General features: G+C 36.5%; 2 protein-coding genes across 26 annotated transcripts in view; both read left to right on the top strand.

The window, feature by feature from the left end:
* The window catches only part of camk2b2 (calcium/calmodulin-dependent protein kinase (CaM kinase) II beta 2), a 72,843-nt gene extending 66,087 nt beyond the window's left edge, over positions 1-6,756 (top strand). For all 25 annotated transcript variants that reach the window (XM_077243623.1, XM_077243621.1, XM_077243622.1 and 22 more), the window contains one exon: positions 848-6,756. The gene's annotated coding sequence lies outside the window, so the exon portion shown is untranslated. The remainder of the gene's footprint in view (positions 1-847) is intronic.
* Positions 6,757-8,205: 1,449 nt separating this feature from the next.
* The window catches only part of ogdhb (oxoglutarate dehydrogenase b), a 33,383-nt gene continuing 27,120 nt past the window's right edge, over positions 8,206-14,468 (top strand). The window contains exons 1-3 of the mRNA XM_077243646.1: positions 8,206-8,387; positions 9,285-9,683; positions 12,317-12,505. Coding sequence (XP_077099761.1) covers positions 9,450-9,683; positions 12,317-12,505 — 423 coding nt within the window. The 5' untranslated portion in view covers positions 8,206-8,387; positions 9,285-9,449. The remainder of the gene's footprint in view (positions 8,388-9,284; positions 9,684-12,316; positions 12,506-14,468) is intronic.

Genomic DNA, 14,468 nt, shown 5'->3' on the forward strand with positions numbered 1-14,468 from the left:
GGTTCCACCTGACCAAGTGTCGAGGTGTCCATGAGTAAGACACCTAACCCCAACTGCTCCCGACGAGCTGGGTGGCGCCTTGCATGGCTGACACCGCCGTCGGTGTATGAATGTGTGTATGAATGGGTGAATGTGAGGCAACTATGTAAAGCGCTTTGGTGGCCATTCGGTCTGTGAAAGCGCTATATAAAATGCAGTCCATTTACCATAGTGTAAATAGAATCTATCGCTATGAAAATATGCTATTTTCACTTTCACAAATAACAAACAGTGGATGGATTTTTACCACAATAGGGTATTTGTTTACACACTGCGGACACATAAATGTATTTAAAAACAGTATAAAAGGGAATTTTGAAGGTCCCTTTTAAATTGATCAAAAGTGTCAGTAAAGACATTTATATTGTTACCGAAGATTCTATTTCAAATAAATGCTGTTCTTTTTTACTTTGTATTTAAACACAATACATTTAAATAAAACAGCTTTAAATTGTAATGATATTTCACAATAATACTGTTTTACTGTATTGTTGATCAAGTTTATGCTGCCTTGGTGAGCAAAAGAGTCAATAATCAATAAACAACAATAAATATCACAACAACCTCATACTTTTGAACGGTAGTGTAAATAAATGTAGTTTAATTATAGTATAATTTGTTTATTAATGTAATAAATTAATATTGAATATATGATAATTAATATATAAGTTAAAAACAACAAGATGAATTGAAGTTTTTTAATTTATGTGCATTTTGTATACATACCGTATGTAGAGCATTGTTTAAAGCACACAGTATTCCGAGTTGAACTCTTTCAATGGTGACTCTCTGTCTCTCTGTATTTCAGACCGGCCCTGCAGCGAGTACATTAGAGGCGGAGGTGAAGGACAGGGAGGACTGATGGGACGGCAGCAGGGGTCCAGCGTCGAAACGCTCCGAAACCTCCAGCCGTCCTCCCCCTGCATGCAAACCAACAGTTATCTCTCTGCCTGATGGGCTGCTCTCGAAACACACCCCTCACCTCCCACAACACCCAGCACGTCTTTATGCCAAGACTCACCGCCGACGCAAGAGCAGCACTGCATATATTAATCATCGAGAGCCATCATAGACTCCAGGTCCCCGTCTAGAGTTGTAATAACCCGCACGATTGCCTTCTTGTCCACAGTCCTTTGCGCTCCACTTTCGTCTTCACTGGCCTTATGCCCCCTGTGCCCAGGTACTCCCAAATACAGTAGATCAAGTTTTAATAAAATATTATTATTATTATTATTATTGTATTCTTGTTATTGTTACTACTATTATAATGATTATTACTTCCGTCAGGATTCTAACTATTGCTGTTGTTCTTGCGATTGTATATTTGATGGTCAAATTACTGTTTTGTTTTAAAACACTTTTGAGTTCAATCTCTTTTTTAAGCATGGATTTTAAGTATTAGCGATTGTTTTTTTTTTTTTGGTGTTCAAGTAATCTCTAGTGTACTTCGGCAGCGCTGTGCATGTTGAAGTTCACAGCTCGCTGTTTAAATTAAAATAAAACCGCGGCAGTTCACACAAGGTTTTAAGATTCAAAACTCATATGTCTCTTAGACACACATGTGGTGGCGACCAGATTTCCCATAACCGTGATCAGTGTCTGTATTATCAGGGTGCTTCATGGTTTTTACAATCAAATCTCTTGGAGGCAGCTGACATTATCACATCATTGAGATTTGCCTCATATATCTGCAGGTTGAGCTGAGCTGTTTGTCTCTAAATCGGAGCATAATCTCATTTATTGGCCAGCAGCTGATGTGTCCTCCTTATTGACAGTCAGTGCTGATCTGATCTTATTTGAGATGCTATTTACTAAGTTTTGTTAAAGTTGTCTGCGAGGTTGTAAGAATGTGAATCTTTTTTTGTTTTCCAGTACAAATACCTAAACATTCTTAAATCAAGATATATTTACTTGAGATGCAAAATGTCCAAAGATATTAAAGGGGTCATGAAATGGATTTTTTATTTAAATATTTTCCTTGTAATTTTAAAGGGATTGTTCACCCAAAATGAAAACTCTGTCATCATTTACTCATCCTCAAGTTGTTTGAAACCTGTATGAATTTGTTGAACCCAAAATAACATATTTTGAAGAATATGTGTAACCAAAAAGCAGTTCATACAGGTTTAGAAAAACTTGAGTCTGAATCTGAAATGACCCGTTTTTAAAGAGCGGCTCCTTTAAGGCTTGTCAGGAAACGGCCAATGTTATGATTGGCTAACGTCATTGCATAGGAAACCGTATCATCGCTATTTAGGGCTGCACGATGTGTCGTTTTAGCATCGATATCGCGATGTGCGCATCCACGATAGTCACATCGCAGGATGTTGCGATGTAAGTCGTACAGTATACAGTTGATCCGTGATTCATGATCAGCACGGGCCAGCAGCTCCCCGGCCCGTAACGCTTGCGATTCGCGGATTAATTGCAAAGTTTAACCATCATATAGTGAAAGTTTATCATTTGCATGTGTTTTTAAGTCCTGTCAGTTTGAACATCAAGCGTAAGAAGACTGGAACTTGCGCGTTGTTTTCTGTGAGCCGGGCAGATCAGTGGTCTTTCTCTTATTTCTGAGCTTGAACGAACATGAGAATTCAAAATAAAGTCAGAATGCCCTTCCTCCATTGAACATTTTTTGGTGGCCGCCAAAGCGTATTTTTGTCCCGCCAAAGCCTTATTTGACCGGTGAGTGATGATAGATGACTGACTGCTGCGCAAAACTGAGAGAACGAGCAGAGAGAGAGAGCCCCGGTCGCGCGCGCACACTCTCACCGTTTTCAAACTGTCTTGCTCTCTCTCCCTCGCGCATATTAATGAATTGAGTTGACTGAATATCTTTGAGAATACACAATGGTAAAAAGTCGGAAGACCGAAGTTTCAGGTGAAGCATTCGGATATATTTTTTTCCTGAACTACCGCTGGTTGTGAATTGTGCTAAAAAAATATTCTCTGAAAAGCGTTCCACACATTCAGATAAAACACACTTTCAATAAACAAAACAAAAAAAATCTATCCAGTGATGAAATGTTTTCTGTGTTGAGACCAATCTTGTGCGATGTCCTAACTGCCGGGATAATCACACAACGTGTGCCGTGGTCCGTTAATGACACCTCCAATTCGCGAACTAATGATTCATTTGAACCGATTCACTTTAATGAATGGTTAAAACAACTGATCTGTCCAACACTGAACTCAAGAGACATAACAAATCGGAAACACTTTACAATAAGGTTCCATTTATTAAACTCTAGTTAACTACATTAGTTAATAGAATCTATGCAGATTTACTCCATTACAAAATCACCCCAGTCATTCAGATGATTCATTCTTTCCAAAGAGAGCTATTCAATCATTGGGTGAAATATTTTTCATATCGCAATATATATCGCAGAAAAATAAAATATCGCAATGTAATTTTTTCCCAATATCGTGCAGCCCTATCGCTATTGCACGTAAGTGTTTTAAAAACATTATCCACATAAAACTATCAAAGCATTATGAAATCGTTCACTTACAGTTTGCTATGCAGCTTCTGTCAGATTCAATATAGTCGACTGCTTCCTCTGTCAACAAAAGTTTCTTTGTTTGAAAAAGTTTGTTCTCCGAACAAACATATAATCCTCCGACGCGATCTGGGACATCATTAAAGTAAACCATTTGCCATCCATCTGTTCTGTTGTCGACAGACTCAAGCGCGTGGAGACTGAACAGTGTAGACAGCTTCACTGATTATAATGGCTTCTGTTTGCTTTTGACGTGCCGCTCATATCCGATGCAGGCAAATATCAGCCATAAAGCAACTGATGGCAGGGGGCGGGGCCTATGGTGTGATGATGTGATTGGTCGATGTCTTGCTCTGGAGGTAGTCATATGCAAATGAATTTGCCAGTGTCACAGTTCCTACAATATCAGAACGAGCAGTTTTCGGAGCTTGATTAAACAAATGCTTTGTTTATAATGAGGAGGACGTTTTAAGCAATAAAACTTGTAGGATGTTTTAATGGTACAAAGACCTCTTTTATGACAAAAGAATTTGATTTCTCATGTCATGACCCCTTTAAGTCTTGCTTTCTGAAAAAAAAATCAAAATTAGATGGGTTTTTGCTGAAAACAAAAAAATATATCTGCCAATGGGGTCAGGAATATAATCTTGATTAAAAATGTTATGTTTTGTGTGTATTCTTTTCTTGTTTTAAAACAAGACTTAAGTTATTAAGTCATTTTGCTTCTTCACTGAGGAATGTTTAGTTATTTGAACTGGAAAACAAGACAAAACTATTGAATAAGAAAGTAATTTTTTTTGCAGTGTTTACACAATCATTTCACTGTTAAGACTGAGCAAGTGTCGGAACGGGTTATCATTTTATCTCTGAACGCTCTGGGGATCTTGTATGAGACTCGTTTTGAGAGCGTACAGCATGTCGTTTTTGAGGGCCTTTATTGTAAAGCAGCAGGAAATGTACTGCTGTTCGCCGGCTACGTGTGTTCGAGATTTAAATAGCCATTCTGGTTACCATGGTGATCTGTAACCTATGAGACGAATTTTAACATGTGTCTACCTTTGTCACAGGAACTTTGCGTTTCACCTCGACTCAGGCACCTTCAGCTATAGTTCTTCGCTTTTCTTTTTGTTCTGTACTCACAAGAACTTTTTATATCTAATTTATGTGGAGTTATTAAGGCAGTATTGTTTTTTTGTATCCTTTTTAAGAGTGAGTGTGTGGTTTTACAATACAATGGCACTGATATCTTGAATGTGAACGCATATAATCCCTATATTAAAGTGTTGAAAGCCATAACGCACAGACGACTCTTTACGCCAGATTTGAAGGGATGTTTCTGTTAGTGTTGTCTTTCTACCTAGCAGAATTGCAAAACGGTCCTGACAACTGGTACTGTTTTTGACATCCTGTCAAAAGATTTATCTCCTCCTGAATGTGGGCCGCTAACTGAAGTCACATGACCTTTGTTGAGGCTATAGTTTCTGTTGCTTTTAATTTTATTCTGAAATTTGACACTTACTTTTGTAGTTGGCTCTAATGAACCCAGCGTTGTAAATGGTGAAAAATGCGACATCCACCGCAAACGGCGATCTGCATGTCGACAAACTGGTGTTATTTCTTTCTTATACGCGTTTATTGAAGATAATGGAAAAATACAACAGCTCAATAAATAGACATCTTGTAAAACTACCGCTGCATAATGTTAACTTATATTGTAGATGGAAACTATTTGCATGAACTTCAACTTCACAATAATACATTTTGGTGAATTTTGTTTTTTTGTTTTTTTGCCATTGTTTATTTTATACTGAATGCTGGTGATTCTATCTATTTTCTGAGCTTTGTAAGTGCATATAACTATTTTGTCTAAAAATGATGACTTACTGATAATAACTATCATGGTAAAACATAATTATTCTGATTGTAAGGCATGCTTTTGTAAAAGAGTTTGTTGTTGTTTGAGCAGTGTCGGCTGAGCCCAAATGTGAAAATGTGAAATAATTAATTTATTAGCGTGGCTCAATCGCAGCGTTTGCCGCTGTCACGCTTGGTCGCATTATGCATGTGTTTTTATTACGGAATGGATGCTTTGGCTGCTAGTCTACAAAATTGACCTCGAATTATGTCTGTCAATGTAAGCATCTGATTTGCATTTAATCAGCAACCCTCATTGTGCTTTGCTCAAATGCTGCCTAAACCTTTAGTGGGCGCTCTTTACCACAATGTTCTTGTTCGAAAAAATGCATAATGTTACCAGCTATCCAAGAATTCACTCACTTTTATTCTTAAACAGAAAAACCATTTTCTTGCACTAATAAACTTAACACCTAAATCATTGCAAAAACTGTCGTCTTCAGTATGTTTGTCTTGTTTTGCAGTACAAATATCTAAACATCCTTAAATCAAGATACATTAACTTGAGGAGTGAAAAAATGTTTAATGAAAAGTTTAGCAAAGTCAAGTAACAATTACATTGAAAACAAGAAGAAATATCTGCCAATGAGGTCTGAAAAACCAACTTAATTCAAATGGGCGATGAGAAGATATCTCATTGGCAGATATCAGTTCTTGTTTTAAGCAAAAACTGACATCTGAAAATTTTTTCAGAAAACAAGGCCTAACATCTCATCATTTTGCCTGTCAGGTAAATGCATCTTTTTTTAAGAATGTTTATATATTTGTACTGGAAAACAAGACAAAAATACTGAGGAAGACATCTTTTTTGCAGTTTATACACTGAATAACCACCAAAAGAGTTTAATCTCTGTTATCAACTGGATACTTCTCCAATCAGCGGCCTGTTGGATGAAACGTTTTAGTGATGTAATCTAATCAGGCCACTAATGAGAAGCTTGTGTGTGTGTGTGTGTGTGTCTGAGTGTTACTCATATGTGAAAGAGTGAACCAGTGTTGTGTTTCTCTAGTGGTGACGCATTGCTGCTCTTACAACATCAAGCCAATAGCGATCAATTTGTAGTCTTTTTTAATCTTTAATATGATGGCTTCACATTTCTCTAAAGATGAGCCTTCCAACTTGCAGATTTTTTTTTGTATGTAACCTCAAATCCTGCAATGTGGATTTTATTCAGTTACAATACTCATTAATATTCATACCTGTTCTTCCAATGTGCTCTCCCTCTTTTTCTCTATGTGTGCTATAAGAAATGTATTAAGATGTTATCAGTATTATCAATAAACAGACTGTCAAAACCCATGTAGTGGTTTATATATCTACAATTTACGAAGCCAAATGAAATCAATATAAAAGAACTCTACTGTACTGCTGACCTTGTGGTCTTGCTAACAAACGTATGGGCGTTATCTGAATGAGCCGGGAGGTCTAGCTGACGGCTGATAAGATATGAGAAAACAGCATGTGAATTTATTACACAACTGTGCCAGTCATGCATACTTCAGAGTGCTGGGTCACTAAAATTATCAGTTTGAATTAAATTAAGCAACTGTGGTGTAAACACACAGTAAAACTGTTGTTTGTGCAGGTTGTCTAGTTACTGTAAAAAAAATTCTATGATCAAAAAGTTATGACAAGATATGTTTTACATTGCTTTAACTCATCAAAATTAGTTGAGTAATTTCCAACTTTTGTTTATAAGTTACCCAAGATTCCATTACTTTTATTTAAGTCCGTTTAATGTAATATAAGTTGAAATGGCTTGAAAATCCAAGTTGATTGTACTAAATGTATAAGGCAGCAACTTTTTACTCTGCCCAAATTAATCAACAGTTGCTGTTTGCATGCTGATAATTTCAGATTAAGGAAAAGTTCTGGTTATCAATGTTATAGCATGTCTTACAAATTCTGTATAATTCAACTTCTCATCCAGTCTTAATGTTTTTTCTCACTATTGTAGTACTTTATATTGTAAAGTTAGTTTTAGGCCTATATATGGTTTTTATAAATCAGTTAAAATAATGTTTCAAAACAAAGGACAAAATGGATCTTTTAAAGAGTATAAAGGTCAAAAACCTGTCCTGATCCATGAAGCTTAGTGTAACACTACTATGCACTTTATAGATTTTATGTACTTCTATCTACAATAAACAACTTTCGCAGAAGTCTGCATTTTGCTTTCTTCATATCTGCCTCCCTATATTGAATCACTTGTGTAGGCTACTTTTTCCTGAAGTTTTCCAGAAAATGACACTGATCTATAATTTTCCCTTATTTGTGTCTATGTTTATGATACAGGAACAAATTTGTTGAAGAACATCCACGAAACCCTTAAAAGTAGGCTACTGTAGTCGTACCATATAGTAGACCTAATCATCTAAAATGGTAATACCTCGTAATGAATGATTGACTGTACTATGGTTTTGTAATCTCCATATTAAAAAATCATGGTATTGGAAGAATATTCTTACATGGTAGAATATTCCAGTGTACTTCTAAGAATATAATTTGGGTTTTTTTAATGGTACATTACGTTGGCGCTTTTTTCTTTTTTTCTTCTTTTTTTTTAGATATACCAAAATGTTTGTGTATAGTATTTAACGTTTTTATGTAGGCTTTTGTTATTTGTTTTGCTGAAACCTCGCTTTGTTGTGTATATGGTACTGTACATAATAAAATAAATAATTGCATTAGTTACATTCCAAGATGTCTAGGGAAAAAAATAACCGCAACTCTTTGCGTCGTGTAGCTGACGTCATGCGCGCTCGTGACGCAGAGCAGTGCTCGCTCGCGCTGCCTAGAAACGAGCGACTCATTTATTTGAATAAGACCAGCCACGAGACACATCCTGCTCCTGATATCTCGCTCATTCTCTTTCAATTTTTGTATTTTATGAAATTAAACTACACTTTAAAAAATATCCTGCTCTGAGAGTAAGTATCTGAATCGCTTTTATCTATGTTTTTGTATCGCTTTTACACGTTTTAATGTTCCTGTCAGTAACGTTAAGGCGTTAGCGAGTCACTTCTGCATCAGTCAGCAACAACCTCACCGGTACTGAAGAGAAAACTCTTTTATGAGACACATTTAGAGGTATATTTTGTTATTAGAGCTGTATAACGTGCTATTTTATTATCTTCCATTGATGCATGGGGCAGTTTAAAGGGGAGTTTGAAGGTTTTATGGAGAGTTTTGTTATTAGCTCGAGTTAGCTGAAGCTAGCCGGTGTGCTCCGTTACTCTGAGACATTTCTGCTACCAACAGATTAAACTCTTATTTTGTAATTTAATAGTAACTCTTGCGCTCTATGTATCTTCATTTCAAGCCCTGTTTGTTCGGTTTATAGGGTAAGAAGAGCCACAGTCATCAAAAGTTAAGATCTGCAGTTCATTATTATAAGAAATTTTTTTGTAATGATTTCCTCTAGTTAATTTTACTTCCCACTGTTACTTGACAAGGAATGTTTTGGCACCTTAAACTTATATTTACAGTAGTGATATTTACATATTCTATTTCCATTAAGTGATTTACTGTACACTTAAACCCTCCCTCATGCAACCTGAGTTCAAGTGTCTTGTTTATGCAGCCTTTGAACTTCCTTATTGCAGAAAGGCCAACTATTTTGAGATGTGGATGTCAGACTGTTTCAGGGTTTAAGGATGCATATGCATGCATATAATCAGTCTTTTTCATAAATTAAAGGACAGCTCGCATATGGATGGTGAGCAAGAGGGCACAAAAGCATGCTATTTATTTCTTAACATTTAGTGTTGCCAAAATGTAATCTTTTTCATTTTTTACTTACATGCTTCATTTGGTGTTTTCTTCAGCTTCCTGGGAGGGGCAGGATTTCGAACAGGCCTTGAGTGGACAAGTAGGACGATAACCACCTTTATTAAAGGAACACATCCAGGATCTGTTGAATTCAGTGCTGTGGGGAGCTTTCATTCTCCTGGTTGGTTTGGAGAGGCGGTGGAGCTGTTTTATAGACTGCGATGCACCGCTTAAGGACTTGCGCTGCACGGCTGCGGCCGCTCACAGCCTCTCAAAGTGCTCAAAGTTTCTCACAGCACAGGACAGCAGTGGCACCTGGGGCCCTAAGGACGTTTCAGCCCTCTAGGTGCTTCACGGCCCCTGTCGCCGCTGAGCCTTTTCTTAACGGGACAAGCTCCAACTATGTGGAGGAGATGTATTACGCGTGGCTGGAGAACCCCAAAAGTGTGCACAAGGTAAGACATCGGCGTTCAGCGTCGAGGATTTTGTGAAGAAATTCTGGCTGCTTTGGTACAGTCATTTGTGGATGGATCAAACCACAATACCACAGTTATGCTTAAAGTCGACATGAAACCGAAATTGCAGTAGTTCTTTATTCCTTTATTGTGATGTATATACAAGTGAAACAGCTTCTCAAACAGAAAAGATGTAAGGTAGGACTTGATATTGTCCAATGGGAGTTCATTGGATCGTTGTCGTTTCCTATTGGTGGATCTCTTGTGAGTGACGGGTTGTCCCGCCCTCACGCCAGTAAACGCATCATCAAAGAAGAGAAGTGATGTCGCTGCAAGATGGAGGGGAAGTTATTTTGATTAAAGATTACGAGGGCACATTCATTTTTTTTAAAAATGTGCATGGATATATCATTCATTATAAATACTGCAATATTCCATAAAAAATAATTGTCAATTTTTATTTCATGGTGACTTTAAAATCCACATGAAATCAAAATTCACCGTTTTCTTTCATACTACGCATTCGTGTTTATATTTTTAATGATTAATCAGTGTTGTTTGTTTTTTGTTGTACTACAAAAAAAATTACATTCCTTTTCGGTCTTTAAGTCAGTTTAAAAGTGAAGTGGGTAGTTGTTTCAGTGTTGGAGCAGTTTTCATGTTATTGTAATACAAACCGATATTTCTTTCTTTTAAGGTGTACAAAAATTGAGGACTAAATACGGAAAGCATCATAAATGCATCATAAAAGTAGTAGCCCATATGACTTTTGCACAATTTAAAATTTTCTGAAAAATCTTGCCATCTGGCTTATCATGAGAGGTTCATGAGAGTTAATGTAGCAATGGTTTAATATGTGAATGAAATGTTAACATTTGAGTCAGATCTTTAGAAATGATTCAGTCAATTCAGTTCACAAGCCAGCCTGAATGATTTATTTATGAATTGGACAGATTCATTTCTCTAGTTTGAAGGTTAACTGAAGAGGAACTTCTTTGATCTCCAAGGTTATGCTTGAGGACATCCACGTTTCATAATGTGACTGGTTCACCACTCAGACAGTAAGCTTAGCTTTGCAGGGCTGTTACGTAAGACTTTTCTTTTACATGTCACATGCCCTTATCTGGTTTCCAGGATGTTTTCAAAGTGGAACTAAATGTTATATGAATGTAAAGAATGTATCATACTGAAACATGCTAAGTCAAGTTGAGTGGTTAAACCTGCTGCGTTGCGTTACCCTTTCATTTAGTTCTGTATCTTTTCAGTCTTTGAACGACACACCTTAGTATACCTTTAGATGCATAGACAGCAGTTGTTGTTTATGATATTTATATCAATTAGCTTGAACTATTTTGACCTTTTGAGTACTGGGTGACAGTAAAAGTAAAGTACACGAGTGATTCATATAGGCTGGCAGATATGAAGAAAGCAAAATGCAGACTTCTGCGAAAGTTGCTTATTGTAGATAGAAGTAACATAAAATCTATAAAGAAATGGACTTCCCTCATGCGCCCTACTGCAGGACGATACACCACCGCTTCTCTCAATTTAACACACTGAGCTCTTTAGCTCCTCAAAGCAGGAAAGCCTATGAAACTATTATCAGGTTAGTATGAGGTCCTTTGTGATGTCATTGAATCACAGTGACCTGATGTGTCGGTAAGTAAGCCCTCATGTGCAGAACCAGGTCATATGTTGTCTATAGGGTTCAAACTGCTCTTCTTTTCTGTCCCTACATGAACCTAAATCTTTTTAAATGATTGCATATAAAGTCTTTGGTTATGCAATTAAACATCTAGTTTATCCAGTGAAGTTTTGCTCCTCTGAAAAGCAGTTTGCTGAGATTTTACCCCTTCCCACAGTTTACTCTGATGTGACTGCAGTTCCAATCTGTACTTGAGACTTTGGAGGATGAACCAGATTGATGAGTCAGATTATGTTCCTGTGTGATTATGCAAGACACCAATACTGCTAGTCAGCAGCTTTTACTTGTTTAAAGTTTTATATTAATAAACCAGAATTACTGATGTGCGTCAGTGGATTTACAACAGTGGCTAAAAGTGATGTCCGAAGGGGATATTTGTTTTTTTGAATGACCCTACACGTTCAATTAAACCATCAAAATATGACAAAAATATTAAATGTGGGAAGAACAAAGCACTAAACTTGGTTAAGGTATTTATCTGACAGAATTATTTGGCAAATAAAGGCAAACTTCAGCTACAGGTTTTATTTTACTATACAAAAAAAAATGCATAGAAAAGCAAAAAGCTCACAGGACAAAGCATACACTGACTACAACATAATCAGTTATTAATGTTTCATTGGTTCTCTCTTGTTTTTGCATGTTCATAATTTCTTTGGCTAAAAAAAAATGATGTGTGCACAATTTGGCATAAAACAATTTACTCCAAGCACAACTACAATATCCTTACAAAATGTTTAATAATAATTTATAATAATATTTGAATAAAGGGTGATGTCAATTTTTCTAAGATTGACATCACTCTATTTCAGGATTAGGGACACCGTAAAACAAACTTTCTAATTTATTTTGTGCACAGCACTTGAAATATTGTTATTGTTCTCTTTCTTAATCTCTTCCTGTGCACACTGTGCTCGTTTCTCAACAGTCATGGGACATCTTCTTCCGTAACGCCAACGCAGGCGCTCCCCCTGGCACTGCCTACCAAAGTCCACCTCCAGTGGGGGTGAGTCTCTCAGGACTCTCTCAGGCCCAGGCGCTGGTTGGAGCTCAGCCCAATGTGGAAAAACTGGTGGAAGACCACCTAGCCGTGCAGTCTCTCATCCGTGCCTACCAGGTATAAAGTTTGGAGGAAAGGACCCTTTAACTGCTGCATGTTTTCCCCTCAACATAGTATATGTTATACTTATAATTTATGTATTCACACTGCTGTTCAAAGGTTTGGGTTCAGTAAGTTCAGTTAAGCAAGGACGCTTTAAATTGATCAAAAGTGACAGTAAAGACATTTTATTATGTTACAAAAAATTTCTATCAAATAAGGGCAAATAAATTTCCTTTTTAATTGTGTGGGAATTTACAGTCAAAAACCCAGAACCAGAAATTATTAATTAAGAAAAGAGTCAGAATTATAATAAATTAAAGAGAAGTTTTACTGAAGATAGGCAGAAGTGAGCTTCACATGGAGTTCGTAGGCCACTCTGTTACAGTTACAAAGATAGCAGTTATTCCCTCCACCAAGGCCTAAGCTACGTCCTTGCTTCAGGTTACAGTTTCTGATTGACTAAGAAATAGATCAACATAGTAATTTTCCACACATATACAGATAGACTGAAGCATATCTCCGTCGATTATGCAGCTGACACTCAGACCCTGAAGTTAGGCATGTCCTGACCTTCCAGTTTGCAGATTTGCGTTGACAGGCGCCAGTCTGTCTCGAACAACAACTCACCGTTAATTTCCAATAATATAATGCCACTGGTTCCTTAACCTGTAACCAAAAAGACTAACACACACACCGACACACAGCTTCCTCAAGGTTGGATTTGGCCAGGCTCTAACTATAAACAGGAGAGTATTCTCAAAACATCAAGATAATACGTTCTTTCTCTCAAGGAGATGACACTTTAATATAACACAGCTAAGAAATGGTCACTTAAACTATTGGTTTCAATGACCCTATAGTCATCATGGTGAGCTAGAAAAACAGATATATGTTATAACACATGTTGAAGACCTTTCTCAAACAAAACACCTTTCCATATTTAATTCCTGGAAGCCAGGCTAAATGAGCAAGCACTGTTACTGCATTTAGATACAAACATTAGAGAATACATGAAAAGAACATTTCAGTAATCACACTGGTAACTTATATAATAGAGTAAAATCTCACTAGCCTCGAGAAGTCATTCAACTCATTTCATATTTTGAAGGAAGAATATTGATTAATACCTTGATTATAATCACTCAGACATTGAAGCAGCATTGGATTCCAGAATCCACCCCCTTCGAAACGTTCTATTATTCAAAGATGGATCACAGTTTCCACATAAATATTAAGCAGTACAGTTGTTAACATTTGATGATAAAATGTTTCTTGACCACCAAATCAGCATATTAGGATGATTTATGAAGTATTGTGTGACATTGAAGACTTTTCCATCACAGGATTAAATTACATTTTAAAATAAACTAATTTTCTATTCAACTAATTAACTAATAGATTTAACTAATAGATAATTTTATTGTAATTATATTACAGCATATTACAGTTTTTACTGTATATTTGATCAAATAAAGGCAGTCTTTGTGAGCATAAAAGGCTTCTTTCAAAAATATAAAAAATTCTTACCAAGCCCAAACTCTTGAATGATAGTCTACATTTGTGTTATTTCATTGTTTGATGACTCAACTGTTACTTTGTAAAGGGTTAAAGAACAAGTCAGTGTTCCCTTTGGCTGGTAGTGAATGTCAACACTGCCTAAATATAATTCCCTTCCTTCCAAACTTTCCACGTTTCAATGATATATTTCTGGTCTAAAACTTTGGATACTGTAGGTGAGGCCCACATTATCCTCAAACACAATCTATAAAGCTCCACAGAATTTAATGGAATAAATCTTTGCCCCTCACATATTTTTTTAAGTGAATTATCTTGGCTAATTTTATTAATTCGAAAGCTAGGTCCCTTTAAATATTAATATATAAATGCCTTAAGAAGGACAATTAATCTGTGATTGCACTCCTCTGTAAGCTTGTAAGGGCTGTTGCCTTGTTCACAGGTCAGAGGTCATCATAAAGCC

This window comes from Siphateles boraxobius, unplaced genomic scaffold (assembly GCF_051911475.1).
Source record: "Siphateles boraxobius isolate OS27281-9 unplaced genomic scaffold, OSU_SipBor_1 25, whole genome shotgun sequence".
Lineage (NCBI taxonomy): Eukaryota > Metazoa > Chordata > Actinopteri > Cypriniformes > Leuciscidae > Siphateles > Siphateles boraxobius.